At 47.8% G+C, this 23,709-nt stretch overlaps 1 protein-coding gene across 1 annotated transcript in view; it reads right to left on the reverse strand.

The window, feature by feature from the left end:
• Positions 1-3,171: 3,171 nt before the first annotated feature.
• Positions 3,172-23,709, reverse strand: part of LOC144168290 (sodium-dependent proline transporter-like) — a 34,475-nt gene continuing 13,937 nt past the window's right edge. The window contains exons 6-11 of the mRNA XM_077697302.1: positions 21,757-21,885; positions 18,044-18,143; positions 16,638-16,738; positions 15,973-16,122; positions 13,958-14,051; positions 3,172-3,305 (exon numbers count right to left, since the gene is read on the reverse strand). Of these exons, the coding sequence (XP_077553428.1) occupies positions 3,172-3,305; positions 13,958-14,051; positions 15,973-16,122; positions 16,638-16,738; positions 18,044-18,143; positions 21,757-21,885 (708 nt within the window). The remainder of the gene's footprint in view (positions 3,306-13,957; positions 14,052-15,972; positions 16,123-16,637; positions 16,739-18,043; positions 18,144-21,756; positions 21,886-23,709) is intronic.

The following is a 23,709-nucleotide window of genomic DNA, read 5'->3' on the forward strand; positions in this document are numbered from 1 at the left end:
ACCGCACTGTACAAATGAAGCACTTATATACTTTAATTTGCTTTGATTTGGTATTTTGCTGACCAGCGTCATATATATGCACAGGGAAATAGTTCCCAGTGACTTATCCGGCGCTCGTCGAGTTTAGCTTAGTGAAACCAAGACGGCTCTGCTGGAACATCAGGCTTTCAAAGTTGTGCAAGCTGCCTTTGAATTTTTTTTTTTGCTTTGGCCATTCCCTGGTGCATAGATTTTCTATATTTCTTCCAGTCGGTGAATTTAGCTGGTACCAAAGGTTCACTGAATTTTTCTGAATTTACTGTGGTGCAAATTATATTGTGGTCGCTACCTGGGTGTTTGCCAGGCAGTATTAGTGTGTCTGCCTAGTGAGGCGAGGTAGTGGCAAGTGTCGGTGCGATTCCCGTTTTCTCCTGTTGTGGGGCTTTTTGAATAATTCATATACATCAAAACCATCCGAGTTCCTTTTTGCAGAGCTGCACCGGTATTTCCATTCTTTGTGAGGGGCATTAAAACTGCCTAGGACGGTCAAATTGTTCTCTGCAGCGTCTTGATTGGTCTCCCATAGGAGGTCCTCGAAGCATTCCTCTTTCTTCCATGAAGGGCTGTACAGGTTGAGGATGATAGTGCTTCGTTGGTGTCTCATGTGAGAGTCACTTCGATTAGGACCGACTGTGGTTGCACTAAGTTCATTGTGTGTCGTCGTTACGTCCTTCCTGGCGTCAGTGCAGACCCTGAAATCTGTCTAGTGAGCAATAATGGTCTATCCGTTCAATTTGGTTTTGATCCTTGCTTCTTAAATACATATGCCTGCCTTTTTTGTTATTGCTGTTGTATGTTGTTCTAGGCTTCGCTTTTACTTTGTAGGCTGCGGTAATTCCATTGCCATACTTTTTGATCTTTTTACTTTTTCTTCCTCGTCCGAGCTTTCGTCCGTTTCAGTGCGTTCTAGATCAGCCTTCAATGGAGAAATTGGAGCAGAAATTTGAGCCGTACTTCTTTCCTTTGGTGTTTGGCGGCATATCTCTTCGTCTTTTCCCGTTTGCGTTTGGGCATAGGCGTATGCTACGTATTTCATTTTGAATTTGGCCGCCTGGACGCACTCCCATTAGCGCCATCTACTGGTTCCCCTGGAACACAGTGCATATTTTTTGAGCAACTGCCAAAGTGACATCGTGTCCGGCCTCAGAGACCTAGGCGTAGAGTCGTGCGTTTTCACGCATAGGGTCGGGGTTCGAACCCAGTGGCTTTATTTTCGTAAAACTGGGCACTTTTATTCCTGCAACAAGTTTTTGATGCAACAAGTTCTGCAACAAGTCTTTTTGCTTAATTATACGCACTCTTCTCGAAAACACAGATAGTTGGCAAATTTTAGGTCGTTTTAGCCTATCATGGTATATTCGCTTTTTGGTTATTCTATACACGTGAAAAAAAAAGTGAACGTAGGGTGCGTCTAGGCGGCCAGATTTCTCAAATGCGCAGCCAGGCATGCTTTCCTATACCGATACGAATACGTAACGGCAGTGCCTATTCTGTGGACCAGTGGATGATCATGATCATGAACACTGGATTATGTGCAGCATTATTCTGCGACCGCACTACTGGATAATGTTCAGGTTTATTTTGTGGACCGTACCACGGCATAGTTGGTCCTTATTCGCCTGAAACCTAAAAGATACAAATCAACATATTTACATAATGCGTAGGACTGACATATGAGAGGAAGTTACAGCAAAAAAATTCACTTGAAGAAAAAATAACTACATATCTGCTAGGCCTAAAACTCAGGGCGGCTGCGCCAAAACCCAATACTCTGCCTCTGCGCCACGGAAGCCGACGAGCGGAGCCCTTTTAACAGTGGTTCAAAACAGAACATAACCCGGTGGTCTAGACCACAGAATAAAGCTGAACATTATTCTGTCGCATGGTCCACGGAATAGGCAGTGCGATACGCAACAACCGCACGTGGGCTTATCGTGGCTTCCGTCGCGTGTAGCACAGGTCACACGCATTGGCCAAGCGGCGCACTTCTCTCCAGTCAGTCCATCAACCCTAACGGTTCAACATAAAGTGATTACTGCGACAATATTTTCGTGGAGCACAACAGGCTATCGCGGCAACCATCGCAATTATGCCAAGTGATGGAAAAGCGAACCGCCTTTCGTCGGACCAACCTGTACTGTTCCATGTCTACACGTTGATGTAACATGGACGGAGAAGGACTGAAAACAGCGCTGGTGCATCGGTGGAGCCATGATAGTTCTGTATACCTACAGCGCTCGGTAAATTCTCTCCTCTGTAGGCCCGGTCGCCTCTTGTGGGGGAAAGTGATCTGGGGAGCGTTCCAATTATAGTTCACAAAAAAGAAAACACCTAAGCGTTAAAAAAAGAACCGGTGAAGAGAAGAAAAATGCAGCCCGCTACAAATTTATTGCCCAAATTTCAAGTTTCATAGCCAAGAAAGTTCTTGAAAACTTCGGGAACACTGCCGAAGGTTCACGTCGCACACGGCCGTTCTGTGCGACGGGAACTAAACATACGACAGCAGTTGCAAGGAGTGGAGTAAAACTATAGCGGATACCAAAATGTTTAACAGCAACAGTAGAACCAAAACAGCACCGCACTTTAGAAAATTCTCGCTCAAACTACAAATAGTAACAACAATCGCAGTTCATGGCTATACTGGTTGAGAATTGTACAGAAACGGGGTAACTATGGATAAGATAAGAAATGAACAGCGCACTGATTCAGATAGACTTGGTAACACCTATTCACAAAGTCGTTCCGTAAACCTGTAAAGCTTGAATTCAAACAACTACAACAGTTTAGCGGTGCGACATCTTAGTCGTAGCCGCGCCCTACCCTGGCCATCTTTGGCGGAAGCGGTATCCACAAACTGGTTACAGCGCGGGCACATTCCGGTCAGGCGATGTGCTTCCGTGGATGCTGGCGCCTCCCTGTGGTTTCCCCTCGCGCTTCCGGCGCTTGTGATGGACTTCGGCTTTCCTGGTTCCCTCCTCTTTCACACTTGGAACACCCGCAGAAACCGGACGTGGGACATCTGGCACAGTAAGGACGTTGTGTCCTGCGGTAAGGTGCTCCACTTCCCCGGGGAGCACCAAAAGCGGCGCGTCTTCTGCAACTGGAAGTTCAAAGCCACGAGAGGGCGCCGTCTCAGGAACTGGTGATGGCTGTGTTGTCCTGGTCCGGGTCGTCGTCGCCATTGGTAGCTGCGTCTTCGGCAGTGCAACAGCGGCATTTGACGTCCACGACCGACAATCCTCCGAGGTTGATGCTAAGCCAGCGGGCTGAGATTGGGGAGGGGACCCGTGAATGACAGCTGCGGCTCCAGCTTCCTGTGGCAGGCTCGGACGTTCACGCAGACGGTTTGATTCTCGCCGTTCAGGGCATCCGGACGTAGGTGTGGGCCCCGTACGCAGCAAACCGCGAAGCGTTCCATGTGGGTCCGCAAGACCCAGGGAAGCTTCCGTTTCCGGTGAGGCTCCAGTGACCTGGTGTTCCTGCAGAGACATCGCCAGCCGAGGGATGACCGCTTTTGCCGGTAACCCCGCCGTGTAACTGTTGATTGCGCTTTACAGTTGCCATGCCTGTGTTCGCAATTCTAGTCAATGCGAAGCACTTCGTAAAAGCGTGTCGGTTTTCCTTGCATTAAGGACGAGATTTCACAACAAAGATATATATATATATATATGTATATATATATATATATATACAGAAAGAAATGCCGGCAGTCTACAACGCCAAAGAAAGCATAGGGGAAGGTTAGACTCTTTTTTTACCGTTAGTGACGTTACATTATTATTAATTTTTATTAATTACGGGAGAAAGAAAGAAAGAAAAACACGCGCCCAGAGTGGGGACCGAACCCACGCCTTTCGATTAGATCTCGAATGCCTTACCAATTCGGCTATCTGGGCGACTGTGTTCTGCTTCACTTTCTGGGGGTATTTATATTTACTACAACTGTATCTGACGCTTGAGGGTGGTAGCTAGCGCCACTCAGATCTAATCGAAAGGCGTGGGTTCGGTCCCCACTCTGGGCGCGTGTTTTTCTTTCTTTCTTTCTCCCGTAATTAATAAAAATTAATAATAATGTAACGTCACTAACGGTAAAAAAAGAGTCTAACCTTCCCCTATGCTTTCTTTGGCGTTGTAGACTGCCGGCATTTCTTTCTGTATTTTCCTAACGAGCCCCTCATTTTCATACCCTATATATATATATATATATATATATATATATAGTATAAGTAAAGAGTCGGATACACAGCAAGAACAATAACAAACAAGGTTTACTTACGTAGCGGCAACGGGACTTGCCTTCATCAGAGTAAAGTTACATGATTTTGCTGTCGCAAACATTTGGAACACATGTCTTATATAGGTTTGCAGAAAACTGTGAGAAGGAGCGGAAAATGTTTCGGAAAAGGAGAGTACGCATACAGTCGGGCTACGCCCATGTTACAACAACAACAAAAAAAAGGGGGGGGGGGGAGCGAGAGAGAGAAAGGGGTCGTGTTAACAAAGCAGCGTTCAAGGTTGCACCATGACGGGTCAACGTATGTCGCGCGGGCTGCATGCAAGTTCAGACAATGCGGGAAACTTGTCCCGCATGCGGGAAACTCCCGCATTGTCTGAACTTGCAGCCCGCGCGGCATACGTTGACCCGTCATGGTGCAACCTTGAACGCTGCTTAGTTAACACGACCCCTTTCTCTCTCTCGCTCCCCCCCCCCCTTTTTTTTGTTGTTGTTGTTGTAACATGGGCGTAGCCCGACTGTATGCGTACTCTCCTTTTCCGAAACATTTTCCGTTCCTTCTCACAGTTTTCTGCAAACCTATATAAGACATGTGTTCCAAATGTTTGCGACAGCAAAATCATGTAACTTTACTCTGATGAAGGCAAGTCCCGTTGCCGCTACGTAAGTAAACCTTGTTTGTTATTGCTCTTGCTGTGTATCCGACTCTTTACTTATACTATTTCTGCGCGCTTTGTGAGTTTTATCTTTCTTTAGATTTATATATATATATATATATATATATATATATATATATATATATATATATATATATATATATATATATATATATATATATAGGGATCACTGAGTACAATAATAGATCACCAAATTTGGTCACTTGGAAGTGCTCGGCATTTTAAGTGCGAATGCACTTTATAAGCGACCCCAAACCATCCACCGCCGGCGGCGGCGGCGTCCGCAGTGCTCCTCTATATTTAAAAAAGAAACAGCATCCGGCGCCAGGTTTCGATCCGAGGACTTTGCGGCCGCAGCGCGACGCTCTAACGACTAAGCCACGGACGCGACGCCGCTATCAGTGTTAGTAACGCGCCTTATATCTTTAACGCATTCAAACTACGTCGTCAGCGGCGTGCGTTGGCGACTCAGCGGCGTTATAGCGGCTTGATAACTGCGTGGTGTACACGTGATACTACAAACCCGATGGAAGAGATGGAAGAGAAGGCGGCGAGGCGGTGGGCTGCGGGGGCCGAGCGCAAGCGCCGCAAGCGGGCCGACAACCGTGCATTCGCACTTTCACATTCTCCCCCTCGGGGAAATGCGGGGGAATTTTTGATATACTGTGCACCATAAAATTAATGGATGTGGATAGCCTGCTGGCAGTACGAGCTGCCTGAGGTCTCATAGGAGGACGTGGGAGCGTCGAGCTCTTGATTGCCACGGGCCGCACGGCGTTGATAATTGAGAAGGCCCCCTGACGTCATATACGCATTGTGTGCTTAGCTGCACATTTTGCCCTAACTGCCTCACTTTTTAACGCGGACTATTTCGCTGGTCGCGCTTTCCTCCCTTTTGATACCCCGGGGCTCCACAGAAGGGCAATAATAATGACAATGATTTTGGGCTGCGCTATTTGCCCTCGGTGCTCATAAAAACTACGCACTAGCTAGTCAATCTGTAGGTTTCTCGAGATGCTATAAACCTGTGGCGTCTGCTGTCTGTGTTGGTGTAATGCAAGCACGTCGTTGAAGAGGAAATTTCGCGTGCCGCCGTGTATCCAAGTGCAACTGGCTGCCTCCTTTCGCGTTCCGCACTGGGTTTTCTCTGCGTTCAAGCACCTTGACATAGAAAGAACCTTCAGCAAGCTACGAAGAGCTGCTCGTGACTTTTCAGCGGCGCGTGATGTCGCTGCGGTGGTTAACAGCCTTCCGGCTCTGCAGGATGTCCAATTCTGATCAAATGCGAGTTTATCTAGATAAACCCTCAGCGGTGACGGTGAAGCGAAAAAGGCCTTTGAAAAGTCTGCGTCAGTGCGATTGTCAACGAGAGCGAACGGGTGAACGTAAGCAATGTCGCATATCGTTACGAAATATTTACTTGCAGAGTGCTTTTAACCCTTGCGCCGTCACCTGTCTATTGCTCTAGTCGTCCTTACGCAATTTATCTCGTCCCTTTTTCTAAATTTTTTTCACTCGCATTGTACGTCAGCAAAGTCCCTGTTACAGGATTTTTTGTCCCAGATGCCACCTCGTATTATGTGCGCGGTGGTGTTATGCTCAGTCCTTTGCGGTAAATATTTGTTCAGAATACCCACAATAACACTCGCCCGGCTGACCACACGCCAGCATGTTGCCAAATACTGATGCCGCTGGGCTCGCACAAAGAGCATTGCGCTTGGCGGCCTACATGGCACTTGGCTGCGGACTCACGCGCTTTAAACAAGGTTAACCTAGTGACTGGTATGAACCTCAGTGACAGGACTGACGTCGCCAAGTGCGGGCTTTAGACCTGGGGAGGTCAACCCCCTTTAGCAGTGGCGTAGATCTAGAAAAACCAGGAGGAGGACAGACATGTTGCCATGCCGGCCATTTTGTGCTTACAAACGCAGGTTTTTTTTATAATCTATATAAAATATAAAGCAATGCTTTGGAATAAAATTAAAACCAAAACAAACATTGGTTCAGACGGTTCAGACCTCAACTACTTGAGCTGGGCTATTGAGTGTCCTCGGAAACCGGTATAAAGGTAGGCGCAATTTCAGTACATTGAATAGCACAAGTACATGCAACAGAATAAACCGGCGTTTATAAAAGTTGAACAAGGAATATTCTCGCAAATCAAATTATGCATTGGACTAACGTGAGCCCCATGTTTTCTAGCTTTCGCATTTTCAGATGGTCTAAAAACGAGAGCACAGGTTTTGCGCATGATGACAAAGTTTTTCATCAGCTCCAGCATCTTGGTAAGGTTTGCGTTTGGTCTTAATAAACATGCGACAGAGAAATGAGCTTCAGGCATTCCCCCATCGATACTACGCAGCCACGTATTCAATATACTCAGGGCACACAATGATCAATCCGTTTCACAGAAAGAGGCGGCATCACGAAGGTGATCCTGACAGTGCTCCCTGCTTCATTGAAATGTTAGCGGCTGATTGTGTGCATGTGCCAGAGTACCGCCTCCATGTCGTCGATGGATTTGAGGCCGCTTTGTTCTTCGTGCACCAAGCGCATGCGAAGCACGAGGAGGAATCGCTACAATCACCAACATTCGTTGGCTCTATTGTTCGCAAAACAAATTGTTCTAAGTACAGTATCTTCCCTCAAAGAATTCAAGATTGGAATTAGCTTCCTGCACAATTTTGTGTGCTGCGATTTTGTTACTGAATGAGAAAAACATTTCTCTTACTAAATTTTGGGGACAACGGTAATTTATTCTTAACACTACGTGACCTTGTCGTTTTTATTTTTGTGAATTGTGTCATGCATTCTACGTTTGTACTCACTTCTACTGGGGCCAAATTATTGGCCTGCAGTAGTGTCAAAGTAAAATTTGCTTGTATGGATGGTTTTGTATTGCCGGATTTGGTCCACCTCTGCTTCTGATAACCTATTCAGACGTACAAGTTCAAGCGCCCTCAACGTCAGAATTCCCTCGAAGTCTTGATTAAGACACCTCTTTATGCCTGCTAAAGGCATCAATGTATTAATAATGTACGTGGAAAGTGGGCCTCATCACCGCTTGCAACAAGAAAACTTTCCGCCTCCACATCTCAAAATGTATCGTGAAGGCATGTCCATCTTCCCGCAGCTTCAGACGAACACATTTCCACATGGTAGGTTACTACACTCCATACACCCAACTCTATACCCAACACAATTGTACATTTTGTCTAGAGTCACGTATTCATGTACTCTCTGCTGATGGTGTGGCAGTGCCTCCACACACCATCCCTTTCCCGGAATCCCAACCTCTAAGTTGAGCAGTGGGAGTAGAATGACCAGCTCAAACCCCGATCACCAACACTGGCTAGATCGGGCGAGAAAGGTGGCCCAGAATCAGTTCTCCGTGGACTAAGGAGGCCCTCACCTGGTACTCAACCAAACAACTTCTCTTTCCTTGAAAGTAGGCCGTCGGTTATACTGAAGCGTAATTGTAAATTCTGTTTTCGTACCTCACCGGCGCCTTCGACATCTCGGTCGCTCGACAGGATATGTTTTTCCATCTTTGGCAGCTTTGGAAGCTTGTTCCAACAGCTCCATAAACAACTATCTCCTCACAGCGTAGATGGTGAATCTCGTGCTTGGCTATCTGCATGAACTTGAGGATACAGGACACTGTTGGCGAACGTCTTTTCGGAATGCGTTCTAGTACTCCAGCACAGGCTGCACTTTTGAAGCAATTAAATTCCGATAAAAGGCGCGTGTACCCTGACACCGTGCTGCACAGAACTTCAAACATTTTATCAAACTGTTCGGCTGCTGTGTGCTTCTTTCATAATTTCGTCGAGGTAAGCAATTACGGCATCTTGTTGATCTAACGCAGCAGATAGAGCGATTTCTCCGCACCATTGGGTCAAAGGTACCCTGCAATACTTTTTCAACTTTTTTGAAATTTTAAATGCTTGCAGAATTTAGTCATCCAACACACTCAGTACTTGAATTAAGGAGTCACAAAGTACCTGAGCCAAAAATTACAGCTAGCTGTGTCCATCAGATAACTTGGAAACTCGCTCAAAAGATTTTTTTTCCCGGTCTTCACATTCTTCCACTGCTCGAATTACGTCATTAGGGCCATTTAGATCCTGTTGGCCGGTTTTCCTTCAGTTGCAGCAATGAAACAGAAATGGAAGACGTATCTGGTGCGACGAGCAAATCACACAGTGCCGTTCTGTGATGGCGATAACTACAGCTTTCGCAGTGCTTCCAAACGCGAAGGAAAGAGTGAAAACGTTTATCGAAAGTGTTGCAGGTTCTCTAAACACAGAGCTTGGTTGTTCTTCTCCAGCTTCTTTCACAAAAAAGTAGCCTCTCACCCTGTCCTCGACCACGAAAACTCTCCAGTTGCTTGAAAACTGTCTCTGACGACACTCTCAGCCTCTCAGCATCGTTTGAATCCCTGCTAACCTCTAAGTCCTCACTGTTTGAGGAACACGGCGCCGAAAAAAGAGGAGGAAAAGGAAAAGTAACACTGTTTAAAACTGGGTCTTGGGAAGAAGGGTGTTGGAAGATGCGATATTCTCCGTTACCTGGGCGGCCCGGTTGGTTACTGCCAAATGCACTTCCGGGTCGGAGCTCTCCAGGGCCTGCTCTTAGTGTAAGATGGAGAGAAAAGGTGGAAATGGGCTGTGGCGACGCTAGCAGAAAATGACAGCGGGTACGTTCGGCAGGGGATTGTGGGGTTTGGAGTAGCCGATGCAGTGGCGAGAGGCCTCGTGGGCGATGGAAGGGTGTAGGGGAGGATATATCTTGCGGAGGGTGCAGAAGTGTTGGGTGATTTCCCGGTGCGAGACTCGGGCGTCTCGTAAGCTGAGGGTACCGTGGGTAGAACCAAAAGAAGGACCCGCTCGGACGGCAAGAGCTCGAGCCATACGGTGGGCCATATCATTGGGGGTCTGTTCGTGTGTGGGCCATGGTCCACAGCAGGGCCACGGGGTGGGATGGTGTTCTACTGGAGAGGATTTTGAGGGCGATTGGGGCTTGGGGAAGTTACGAATCGCCTATTTGAAGTACGAAAGGGCGACGCCGGCGGAATGAATTGCTGAGGAGCAGTCGAATTTCCTAACACCGTACTTCGCGCACCGTGTGGTAAACGACGTGGTCAGGATTTCACGCGATTGGTGCTTTCACCAAACCGTGCACCGTTCAGAGTATTGCCGCTTGGTGGCCTAAAAACGGTACCCGTTCATAGGGCCCCGGGTCCGGCAATTCACGAACATTCACGGTAAAATGTTGAGCCTGCGCAGTGGAAATGCCACTCCGCCATACCAGTGCGCACAAGACTCGCGGAGTGGCTTCTGATGAGTGGTGGAACTGCTGGTCGGCACGGCATTAGCGGTGCGCTGAAACAGTTCTTGTATTATTGTTTTTGGCGATGAGGACCCTTCCACGAAGTTGTCTGCGCACTGGTCGTAGCAGAAACGATTCACACAGATCTGGGTTGCGCAAAGCGCGGATAGCGTGAACCTGCCCTTCTGTCCAAGAAAACGACATCATCTTGTCACTCAAGTCACAAATGTGGAAATGCGCAGTTTAGTGAGAACTTTATAAGCGTGGTATTAGTCTGCTCAAGACGTTCTTTTTTTGCACCTTTCACTTCTAACTATAGCTCAATGACGCCCTTTGTTTATACTGGTCGTGACAATACAACGAATGACTTAGTTAAACGCGAACTGGACAGCACAGACTGTGAACTCCCGAACAAATAATGTTTCACGAGTCTGAAATTCGCGGCCGGACGAGTGAAAGCAACCGACTTTACTTTCTTACGACTACGAGGTAGATGCTTTGGGCCGGTCGTGTTTGTACGTGAAGACGAGAAGATAGACTTTTCTTGCCGGAGAAAATGGCTTCGTTTAGTTTAAAGGAGTACCGACACGAAATTTTTATGTTACGTTTTTTTCGCTGCTATGCGCGCCTACCAGCCCACTAATCATCGAATGACAGATTAGATGGTCGAGCGCAGCGTAAACATTCATTTACGGCGTCGTTTATTCGTGCCACTTTCGGTTTCGACAAAAAAACGCCGAGCGGCCGCCATGACAGCATGTATGACATGGCGTCACCATTCTTGCCGTATCGCTGCCTCTCTGGAAGCGCGCGCGAGCGAGGTCTTCGCCGTCCCCACAGGCCCGGGCAGCATGACGTCAGTCCCAAAACCATGACGTGTACACACGCCCGAGCAGCGCGCGCCAACCACAGCCAGCGCGTCGGCTTCGTCACGGGAGCCCCGACGTCGGCAGTTTGGGGCACGTAGCAGATGATGTCACGTCGGCCCGCCCTGGGCTTTCTCGTGCGGGCGAAGATTAAAATGGATTTTAAATATGTTTCGCTAAACGGTTGCTGTTGAAACTTTCTGGGAGATATCTCCTGATAAAAAGGAAGCGTTTTACATAGTTATCTCAGCTTTGAAATTTCGTGTCAGTAGTCCTTTAACTTGGTAACGTTTGCGTCGTTTTGAACACGGTAGCTGGGGAATGCTGTGGGCATTGCTTCTTGTCAATCCGCAAGGTTAGTCGAAGCGAAAACTCCTGACGACCAGCGGGAAAGAGAAGGTCGAGTGATTATACAGTGACGTTGCTATGTACTATCAATGACAAAACAGTATTTATACCGCATGTGAAATATTGTTTCCGAAGTGCTCAGACATGCGCTTCTTTATCTGTGATGGTCACAAATGTGTGGGCCACATTGGGTTGCCTATTAATATTTGGACACCTGCTCGTGTTAGCCTTCTTGAATGCAAAGAAAAGGACACTACAGTGGCCCATTCCAAAAGTGGGTGGTACAAGCAATAAGTACAATCAGGCTTACCTTCGATGTTGGTATTGAGATCGTCGTTTCCCTTTTTTCTCGTTTTTTCAGGTACTTTGATTGGTGGCGCTTGCGATTATGCTGTTTTCTAAAAATAAGCTGTTGGTGCAAAGGTATCACCAGGCCCGTTGACGCTGCCGCGTGGAACGTTGTACTACGGGGCGATGTAAAAGGCGTTGACGCAGCTCCGGACACCACCTCAGATGAGCACGTGCCTGCTCCGTCGACGCCTGTTTCAGCCTTCGCCGTAATTTCCGCAGATTTGGAAGCGGTTCCACACTGGGGCAAATGCTTGTCCGTTGCAACCTCTACAGGCGGCAAGCCGAGATCGAGAGACCTGCTGTCCACGGGCGCCGCTGTTCGAGGAGTTTCATTTGACATGGCTGACTTTTTTATTCGGTTTATCTGGACGTCGGCCTGTTTTCCGGGTGTCACAGGGGCCCGAGGCGCTTGGTTGGGACACGTTGCTGCGGGTGCAAACGCGCGTTCGGTTGAACTGAGGATGGAGGCCGGTGGTTTTTCGGGAAACATTGATGGCGATGCCTTTGGGGAAAACGGTGGCACAACGGATGATTTCTTCAAGGCTGTTGGTTGTGGTTCGCGTAACATCGTCGTAGCTTGCGCAAGATCTTGTACTTGGCCCAAATCCTTGGTGGGAATATCCAGGCCTTCTTCGAGCATGAACATGCCGTGCGATATTGGTACACTATCGGAGAGTTGTGGAGCCGCCGGCGTATTCACTGATGCCTGTTGCGGTGCCGCTGCCGCGTTTCCGACCGCAGGCGGTGCCGTGGCGCTTTGATCGGCCACTTGTAGCGGCACTGCCCCTTTTGGCGGTAGCCGTTCCGGAGCGCTGCGCGTGACTTTACCGCGTTCAGTATTTCCCGGTGACGAGGCGCACTCGGAATGTTTTGTCGGCTTCTGCACCAGATGCTTAGTATAGGAGTCGGCAATGAAGTCCTGGTCGTCGAAACTGTCACCTTCCACGTTGTGCTCTTTTTCTAAAGCTGCAGCAGCAAGATCGATTACGACTTCGTTGTTACAGATGGGTAAAGCGAAAGCGTTTGAAGCGCCCTGTGGAAACGCCGCCGCAGACTGTGGTGCGCTACCTGCCTTTCGTGTTTCTACGGCCGATGCCGGCGGCTTCTTCTCTACAACGGAAGCCCACCGCTCCGTCAGTGAGCGCTGTCGCCCGCGCGCTGCAGCATTTCCGAACAGTCTCCGTATTGAGCTCAGCTGGCGCGATACGTACAGCGTTCCAGACTCCGGCATCTCTCTCTCAGGAACGCTTCGCTTCGAGGCCTTACTCTTACGCGAGCCGGGAGAGTTGTGACACAAGTCACTTAACTTGTGGTCATCGCTGGCCAGAACTAGGTGTGTTCCCATACGACTCGTAACTGGAGAAGGGTGCGCGCGCCGTCGGTTGCCGTGCTGGCGGCCCTTGTGCTCCGCGTCTCTGGCTGGACCTGACGACGTTGACCCGTCACGAGCCTTGGCTAGTTCGGTTGCCTGCGTCTGTACCTCAGAGCTCCCGGCCACCAGGAGCTGTCGGTAGAGCATGGCGTGTTCCCAGCTTTGCGGTATTCGGGTCGGTAACGGGGCGAGGCTTTTCCCCACGTCCTGCGTGCCAGAGATCACCGACACATTTGCCTCCACTGTGAAGTGTTTTCGCATAGGCCACACGAATGGGTGCTCTCTCCCGACCAGTCCTCCCGCTCTTTCCTTCCCATCTCTTTCCTCCCACCCCCCGACCAACACGGAGGAGGTTTATTGCTCACGCGAAATGAGCTTTCCCGCGTATGGATGCACGGCTCGCGCGCCAGGTATTTAAACCTTTTATTATTGTTAGATTTAGAATGCCGCCGCGAGGTCTAAGCCAGAGCGTGAGCCTTCTTTGTAGTCTTTAGTCAAAAGAGTGTTTTCGACGAGTTTGTTTTTAATATCTATTGCAAAAATCGAGCACACATTTATTTTTATAAAAAATACAGGTGGCGCCACCGGCGTGGCACGAGTTGAGTACCTGCTAAGCAACAAAAAACTCTTTTCTGGAAATTGCACGGCGGGCGTTTTAGCGATAGAATATTTACAACCGGTAGCCCAAAGTGACCACAGGTAGGCCTAGCCTAAGCGGATTAGGCCAATTTGCGATTACAGCTGTTCCAGCGCCACGCCGCCAAGATGGCGGGCGGCCCTGTGGCGGTGCCAATGGATTTCAGCTCGCCAGCCACGGCGCACTTCCTCACGCGCTGCGAATCAGAAGAACGGCAAAAGAAACGAGATATTACCAGCACGATATGCGAAAAGAAGACCAGAGAGGTAGAAAGCAATGACCAATTCGCTTAAGATTCTTCAGGTGACGGACCTTGACATGACCCACACCCTGCCACCGACGATCCCGACGGACCTACCGCACAGCAGACGCGGAATGCAGGAAGCTGCAATGAACAACGGTCCTCATCCGTCCGAATTATCACAGATCCGTAACTGCCATCCCAACCGTCACACTTCATAAGCTGATTCAGGAAACGGCACCGGACTCAAAGGTGGCGGACTAAGCAACTGTAAAACCTGCGCCCAGTCCAGCATTCTTTCAGTGACTACGTACGACGAACTTCATGCCGTTAGTGTGTACAAGGTAAGCACCCTTGAAGTTACGGGCGGAAAACCATTCGAAGTAGACATTTTTCGCCTTTATGGCCACAATGTTTCAAGAGGCGTTATCACTACGGATCCTAACGATACCAACGCTTCACAGTACACTATCGTGTGAAAGTGGTAATGAACTCGAGGCAAGGCGGCTGGGCGAAAGGGGAGGGGCTCTCCTCACGTTTGAAATACGAGTATTACAGCGAATTATGCATGGTTAGCACCCTTGAAGTTTCGGACGGGAAACCATTCGAAGTAGACATTTTTCGCCTTTATGGCCACAATGTTTCATGAGGCGTTTTCACTACGGGCCCTAACGATACCAACGCTTCGCAGTACACTACCGCGTGAAACTGGTAATGAACGATCAAGGCAAGGCGGCTGAGAAAAAGGGGTGGGGCGCTTCTCACGCTTGGAATATTACAGCGAATTATGCATGGTTACACCGCACGTCGCCCGCATGATGATCTGCTACTATTGCCGTTGAGAAGGCCATATACAAAAGTACTGCCACATTAACCAAATACCTATGCAGTCGGTGTGGCACCCCTAAGACTTAAAGAACGAACGCGAAAGACAAGACAGGAACTGTGTCACGTGTAAGGGGAACGGCGAGCTAGCGATACACAGGCGTGCTCGCATTTTGCCTTCACCTGAGAAGCAACCACGGCGACGAATATCGAGCCCGCTTCCTTGGGCTTTGCAGCGCAACGCCTTAGCCACTGAGCATCGCTGCGAGTAAGCTAAAAATTCTGCCGCATGGCAATGGTTCAACATTTGAAGTGGCACAGCCGGATCGCAGAGATTTTTAATATTCAAAAGTGAAAATTTTAGACCGTCTAAAATTGAGGCCATGATCGCAGGGCCACAGATGTCACATCAGCACCATCGAAGAACACAGTATACCTGTCAAAGCCAACCTGATGCAACCAAGTTAGCGTCCTTGAGAACGCTGAGAAACGGGTGAAGGCGCAGATCTATAGAGATGCCATTTTTGTGTGCCCATTTATTTACAACCTGCAAAGCTTGAAGGCCAGTATAGCTAGAGTGCAATTAGTAGTTCTACTAACCCGACTTCTCAGCTCTTATGAAAAGTCATTCCAACATGTTTATCAATGGTGTCCCCTACGGAAGAGACGGGGTTGTCATACCGGATTGAAACAAACCTTTGGTATCTACTAAAATCCCTCAAAATGTTTACCCTAATTATTGCTAAAATACATTACATCATATCCAAATATTCTGCCTTAAACCGGGCCAAAGCGGATGATTCGCATTTTTTATCTCGCAAAACTTTCCAACCCAACTGTTTCAGAAAATTATTTTGGCCAATGACGTGCCGTTCAAACAACGGCCAGTCCATACGGCTCAGGTAATGCACTCTAATTATGAGCTGCAGGAAAGCGTAATGTGGTAGGAGAACGTTCTTGCTGCCCTACCAACGTGGAATATGTGCTCCCTGTACAGGTCTTTAGCTTCAAAGGCTACACGCCGACTAATACTAATTGAAAACCATCTCACCATGTTATCGGTGCACACCAGGAAGACGATGGCGTAGACTGGTATGAAGCTGAGCTCGACGAACTCGAACCATGCGATTACGGCCCAAAGCCACCAAGGGTAGTCTCTGTAGTGGTGTGCACCATACATCCCCTCGAGCCATTGCAGCACCTACAGGGAAAAAGTGTTGGCATGGGTGAAATATAAACACGAAGCAAAGCAAAGAGGCGGGGGTGACATGGGAGTGTCCTATGCATTACAGAATAGAACACGTTTCCCGAATGCGTAGTATCAACAAACCTACCATCTTTCAAACAGCACTATTATCATATCTACAAAATGAGTACCTTGCGCAAATAGATTGAACTTGACTCTCTCAATTTCAAGCCCAGCGTTACATGTTCCTTTGTTACTTCGTCTATGTTATTATTTGTAAATTGTCTAAACAAGTGTTAAAGGCTCAAGTGCTGCCTTGCCTCTCTTCAAACACATTTTCTGTCCTTCGTTAGGAAACTCTCTCATGCAAAAATTGTATCGCTTGCCTTGTATTTAATCTTCTATGTTTTTGTTTGTGTACTGATCCTATACATATTATCCGTTCAACTTTTGCTTTTCTTATTCCGCCGTATGCCCTTCAGGGCCTCTAGGGTATCGAGATGAATACATAAATAAACATGGTGACTCACAATGATGGCTACTGGGGCTAGTGACGCCCAGCAGAACTTGAGGACTAAGTTCGGTTCACGCTTGGTTATCATCTTCGCCTCTATGCTCAGTCTCCGCACACCTGCAAAAGCGGTCCGAAAAAGCTGCTCGTTTTCCTTGCCGCCACTAGGTTGTAACGAACTTATCAATCGCTGCCGTTAGTTTTTAGTTTTAAGTGGTTTTTATACGTCACTTCGACTACATGAACGCAGGTTCACTTTGGCAATCTTCAAAATGGGTCTTTGCGCACCAAACCTATAGACAGCAGAAACTGAAGTATGACTCCGGAACACAGACAAGCGACGAAACAGGACGGAACCAAGCTACATACATCTAGATATGGCATGAGGCGTGGAGTAGTGCATGAATGGCAACGAATGCGTTTAGACATGTAGATCAACCATAACGTGTGCGGATATGTGCACATCAGGCCGTTTTTTTTTAATTTTTTACCAGCATTCATCCCGCACTCCTGTCTTCCCGTTCAATGGGAGCAATAAACGTTTTTTTTCCTCCTCCTGAGCATCAGAGAAATGACACCCGTGGCCGTAATAGAAGCCGTTATCTCGTGCTCAAATGCAGATTGTTTTCTGAAGTGTGGCTAACACGAGGTACACACTCAAATAGATTTCATTTCAAAAGTTTATAGTTCCAATACCTGTGTGCAATTTACCTGCAGAATTAACCTGGAGTGAACGGGGGCGCGTAATAGAGGAAAAAAGGTTAGTGATAGTCTTTCGGAGTGAGAGATTATGACACAAAACGCGATGATTATGCCATAGCTTTCCTCCTCAAGAACATACCATACTAAAGTCGTACGTAGGGCTCACAAGATGCTCGTCTGGCCAACCCTTTGCTCTGGTTACTACAGGCACTACGCCACCACGGAAACAATATCTGAAGGCCGAACGGCGGCACTTTGTGACGTACTTACACCCTGAAATCTTTTCGCTGAAGCAAGGCAAACGTCATGTTCGGTGATAAATTATAAATTCTGCCTCCTCAACTACTTTTGCACTGTAAAAATAGGCAGGATTATTAGGATGCTTTTGATGCGGCCTAACTGGCCCACAGACTGTGCATGACAAATACGGATCTGAAGCAGCTGGAGCTGGATGCGGGCGAGTTGGTGGAACATGCTGAAGAAATAACCGCACAAAAGACTGCACGACGGAACACAGTACAACCAGCGGCGTTTTCTTGTAGCGCCCGTTTGTTGTACTGTGTTCCTCCGTCCCGTCTTCTGCACTATATTGCTTCTTCAAATACGGATATTTCTCTGCGGTTGGTCCTTTTTGGTTCGAGCCGTACGTACGTCAATTCGGTGATAAAAAACAAAGCTACGAACCACTGACAATTCCTGCACCGTGGCCGCTCAGGTTCTTACCGTAGAACTGGAGGAAAACCAGGCACTCAAGAGCGATCATGAGGAATCGGAAACTCTGTCCCTGAGTGTGCACCAGCACGGATACCACACTGGCGCCCCCCTGGGGGAAAGAAAGGGAATAAAAGAAGGTGTGAGCATTGCTGTTTTTCGAGTCCTCTCTCCGGTTATGTTTACATTTGCGATAATAAGAAGGAGATGGAGCAGCACGAGATGTGTAAGCCTGCGAAGGTTCATGAACTAGTGAACTCGATAGCTTTTGTGTTGTTTCAAGAGCTCCTGCGTATTTCGCTGAGATTATTTTGCTCTTGCGTGTCCACGATGGACATGGGACATTAGAAGCATGTTATTTATTGAAATAAAACACATGCTTCGTTTAAATTCCGTGGAGTAAGTAAGAACGTACCCATGGTGGAAGCAGCATGCAGCACACATTATGTGAATGTAAATGCGGCAACGGTCTGAGCAGGACACGGATTTAATCCGGAGTTACCTAGTGGCTCAACCTGAAGTTTTGTGCGCAGCAATGCCGTCCTGGGGTGAGTGTATTAAGAAACAGATAACGTCGCGAGGAAAACCGGGAAACAGAATATAAAATTGCGATTCGGTACTAAGAGCTGGTACTAGCGGGCTGGTACTAGCTTCGGACTTTTCGAACGCTTACGTAGTGAAATTACGTAAAGAAAGTTCAAAGCCACTATTTGCATGTGAAAGATTCATCCGACCCTTTTTTGAGAAATGCATTGTCACGTTGACGAGTTTCCGGCACCCTTATAAAAGGTCTATTCCTGGCATTATGAAAATCTCTGCTGCGCACAAGTTTGTCCACTTCCACTGTTTACCACTGTTTTATTAAAGGGACACTGAAGTGATATGTAAACATTGCGGGATTACTAGCGCAAATTGTAGTCCGGAGTCCCCAGGCCATGTTTCGACCACTCTAGGCGCGTTTACGCGATTTTATTTAGTAGAAAAACTAATTCGAAAATGCTGTCCTCCTCTCTTTACGCTCGCCCATTTTCTGTGGCGTTTTCGTGTGACGTCAGGAGGGGATGAGCTGGCAATTGGCTGCGCCTCGGCTGCGCTACTGCAGGGCTCCCCGGCCTTCAGACAGAGTCAGTCGGCCCAGCGTTTCGTCCGCCGGCCGCCGGCGGGTCGTCGCAATCAAGGAGGTTAAAAAAAAATTGCTTTATCGCAATTCGTTCGCTTAGTTGAAACGCAGCCAGGACACGTTTGTGAATGGAAGAATGTGCCTTTCTTTACTTGGTTTGTTTGTACACTGTATCTAGCTCCAAGTCAAGGTCGCTTCACACAAGCGCTGCGCAAGAGCACATGCGACGCTTCGCTGACTGGTACGCCAGTAGGAAAATATAAGGCCTCTTAAAGGCGGGAAGAAGAGTCAGCGAAGTCAATATAGGTACTAAGGAAATCAAATCAACTGATATTTTTACCGTACAGCGTAAAACTAGGGCGCGGGAAGCACTTTTTTGCGCTGGGCGAACAAGCACAGCGGTCAGCAGCACGACTACGCATCTGCGAACGCTTTTCCGTCTACGAAATGCAATTGCTAGACGTGAGCTACTGTGGAAATTCGGGCGACGCTTACTGCACGAGCGCAGTACAACAAATAGTCACCTAAGCGGCTTGAAATGCCAAAACTAAATAAAAGTGTAAACCGGTTGTACAATATATACCCTATATTAGCAGGACCTTGGCGTCCCGCTTTGTGGCTCAGTGGTCTGGGGCGCCAGGTATGTCACCGTAAATGTTTTGGAAGTCACGAGTTCGAATCCCCGCGGGTACGTGCTTTTTTTTTTTTTTGTAAGTTAACTTTTTTGTTTTCCGCCGATATTTTCTATATTGAGTTCACCTTTTTTTGGGCCGCAACGTTCATGGCTACACGAACTAGTTCACAAAACGCGCGCAGGCTGGCACTGGCGCGCTAGCGAGTTCTCGTTGGCGTGCTGTTGCCATAAGCACCGACTGCTTGCAGGCAGTGGGCACAGGCCAGAATGAACACACCCTTGGCCTGGTGCGAACACGCTTTTTACGATACAGGCATGAGGGAGGCAAGCTCCAAATATGGGGGAAAAGCGCATGACATTTGGGCGTCTGCGGGTACGCGGAGGGCGTTCATACACTGCGTAGGTCTCGGCTAGTGAATGCTACGACTACAAGCCGTCCTGGGAGGCTTATCTTGTGCATTTTACAGCCGACAACATGGCAGAAGCGCGGTACGATGATTACTGAGATATTGAGAATGCCCATCCAACAATGCCATTGGTTATGTTTTACAGAACCGAAACCGAAACCAAAACTTGTGTGATTGCTAACCTTGGGCATCGTCCAATCACGGCGCCCCTCCTCCCAACGTCACAGCCTTAGTTGGTGCGGCCGCCGCAAACAGCGCATGGTAGTTTTTCTTCTTTCGCGCTTTGTAAAATAATTACCGATTTGTCAACCGGATAAACGATGAAAAGTGTGCTAATTTGAGCCAGTCTACGCAGTGCAAGCAAAAACGGGAGCTTGACAAATTCACTTCAGTGTCCCTTTAACGTGGGGTGTCTGATTCAGCAAGTCATAGAATACGCAGGACCATTCTATGATCCTGCCCATTCCATTATCCTGCACATACGACCATCTTATGTGCATGCTGCACATAAGATGGTCATATGTGCCGCATGCAACCACCATATGAGAGTCATTAACGGTCATTGGGACGGAAGGCATAAAATACGATCTATATTTATGCCGCCAGCTGCGAGTCAAGTAACGGGATTGTAAAATCTACACGTGCAACCGGTAGAAACAAGCTATTTACAGCTATGAAAAGTAGAAAAGTGCAACTGACGCATTTCAACTGTCATTCTGCCTGCACAAAAATTACTACTAGCGCTTCGACTGGACTGATGAGCGGAATGTCGCCAGTGGAATTTCTCCGTTTTCCTTTTTGTATTAAACGAGCAACAAACTAAATTTGCAATGCTTCAACGACGTACTTTGAATAAAATTTCGAAGGGTCCTCATTGATTCATTTCGCTACAACACTCGCGAATGACTAATAAAAGTGACAAAGTGTGGAAATTGAACAAGCGATCGAGCCTAGCGTTCGATCAGACCTAAAAATGGTACGTGCGCAGAAACAGAGCGCACTACAAAATGGCATGCACGCCAAGGCATGTTGCGTGCGTAGTTACCACTTTGGATTCAAACTCAGTGTTGGCCCTCATCATGTCATGAGTTTGCACGCTTGGTAACTTAGTCTGCTCCTTGTGTAACGTTGCAGTGAAGCCCACGTTCGGGGACGTCCACAGTAAGGTAACCATTAAGGCATGGTAGCTGGAGTGGTCAAACAACGGTTACTGCACTCTGGAATTCTCGATTATAAAGCTGCTTAAAGCTTACGAGCAGTCTCTACGGTGACACCATTCAGAAGCTCATGCGAGGTTTGTTGTGCTTGTGCACGAGCGCCATTACAAGCGTGCACAGTTACGGCGTAGCCATTTTTATGCAAGCCAGTGTGCCTGGCTGGGAGCTCACGTTGATGTGAGGTTTGTTTTGTACATATCGTAGTATGCAAGTGGGAACAAAACAATGATGCCATCGCATGAAGTTCACAAAGACTGGTCGGCCACCCCCCATGCAATGAAGAGTGGGTTGTTGGTGTAACTAGGAGCGCCTGTTCACGAAGCCTCAAAACGAAGCCCAATGCTTACTGGGCTGCATACGGCAGTGCTGAAGAAGAACATGCAGCCACAGATGAGCAGGTACATGGTGCCAGGGTGCTCGAGAAGAAAGGGATGCGAGGTCGACAGGGTTTCCACGACGATCTCCGGAATGATGAGCTGCGGTGTACGCCAAAGGGGGGGGGGGGGGGGGTCAGAACAATGTGCGGCATGTTTTTACATTCTTTGTTTCCTTACTCTCAAACAATAACAAAAACATTTTTTTGCACAAGTGCCCCATAAAAACCAGAACACGGCATGCACGTTCGCTTCCAATCTGTCGAAATGCATTTGTTTCCCCTGTTAGTCGGTTTTTAACTTCGAACATCTCCATGTGGCTATGTGCTAAGCACGTACGGTTAAGCGACACCCACACTAGGTATGGTTAAGTGACGTCCTTTGGAAACTGTGGCCAAGTCTTACGAGAGATGCGTCGGCAAACCAGGCTCAGCACCCAGGATAATGGAGTTAAGTTTGACGTGCGGGTCGTCACTGAGCACAAACCCATACGGGGTATCTTAGGGTATCTTCGTAAATGTTAGGGTATCTTCGTAAAGAGGAGTCCTGCAGGCACTGAGAACGGTCTGTGGATGTGTAAACATTTGGGACCACTAAAATTCAACAATTATTGTGAGTGGCGAAGTCTGCGATGGTCTATAGGTCATTGGGGATTCATTGCCTGCAGACGGCTTCCGAATCGGTGATGATAATTATAGGTAGATGCGATGGTTCCAATGTGGGCTGCCACGCATTCGTGTCTATGCCAACCAAACATTTTTCGAGGTTGTGGATAGAATGTGCACCGAGCTCTAGCGTTGTTTATAGGCCCAGCGACCACCGTAATGTCACCCTCGTTTCGCCCAGGGCGTTTGTCTACGCAGTATACAGACTGCGCGGAGCTCAGGGGATGGAGAGGCGGCACCGTTCAACACACCGGTCGGAGTCAATCGATAGAAGGCGTGTACACTCCTCGACAAACGAAATGCGAAAGCGCAACTGTGAACGGGAAAACACAAATAGCGCTATTTCTTTCTATGAAACTCGAATTGTATTCCTCTATAATAATGTTAAACCTGGATGTAATGAACATTAATGTCGCAAATTCCTAGATTTAACGAATTTTTTTCAGTTTCCCATTGCCAGCCCCATTGAAGCCCATGAATTTGCAACCTCTATGCAACGAAGCCGTTGCGACGGTTAACGTTGATGTAACGAATGCGGTACGCTGATGTGTCATAGGTTTTTTTTGTACTTTTTCTGAAAAATCGGTTGGAGAAATGCACTAATTTAGCTCATTTCGCCCGCACCGCAAACTACCGTGCGTTTTCACGTGCGAGTGCGGTGTCGGTTAGGTACTAGGTCTGGTTGTCGGAGTGTTATTGTCGCGCGGTTCCACTGCTATCTGTGGTGTCGGTTCGTCGGTGATGAGTTCTACTGCCAGAAAACGAAAAGTTTTGTCTTTCGCAGTTTTGAATGCCGTCTCTGCCAGCGAAAACGACGAACGTCGCCACCCGGTACAGTATCCCAGCTAGCACACCTTCTACTCGATTTTGAGTGCGGAAAACAGGATCAAATTGATCAAATTCACGAAAAGGCGCCCTTTCAGCATACGGTTGGCCCTTGGAATGCGTTAAGGCACTGAAAAGTGTTAAAAGGCAAAAGTGACACTTAAGTTACGTTTGTGAACACGGGTGTAAGTGACGTTGCTTCTTTTGAGTGCCGTGTAGTGACTAAGCCGCTAGCGCAAATCACGCAAGTTTTCACTGCGAAATAAATCCTTGAAGGGTGAGTTCACAGTCACTGGTTTCTAGCTTGTGGTTTTGTTTATGCTTTGTCAATTTTTGTCAACTTTGTTATATCTAGGTTTAACTGCAACAGCAAAGCTTGTATACGTAACTTTCAAAATATACAACCACCTCGTAGTTATATGATCTCCACGAACCA

The sequence above is a fragment of the Haemaphysalis longicornis genome, unplaced genomic scaffold, assembly GCF_048455015.1.
Source record: "Haemaphysalis longicornis isolate Haplotype H1 unplaced genomic scaffold, Haemaphysalis longicornis Haplotype H1 scaffold_2, whole genome shotgun sequence".
NCBI lineage: Eukaryota > Metazoa > Arthropoda > Arachnida > Ixodida > Ixodidae > Haemaphysalis > Haemaphysalis longicornis.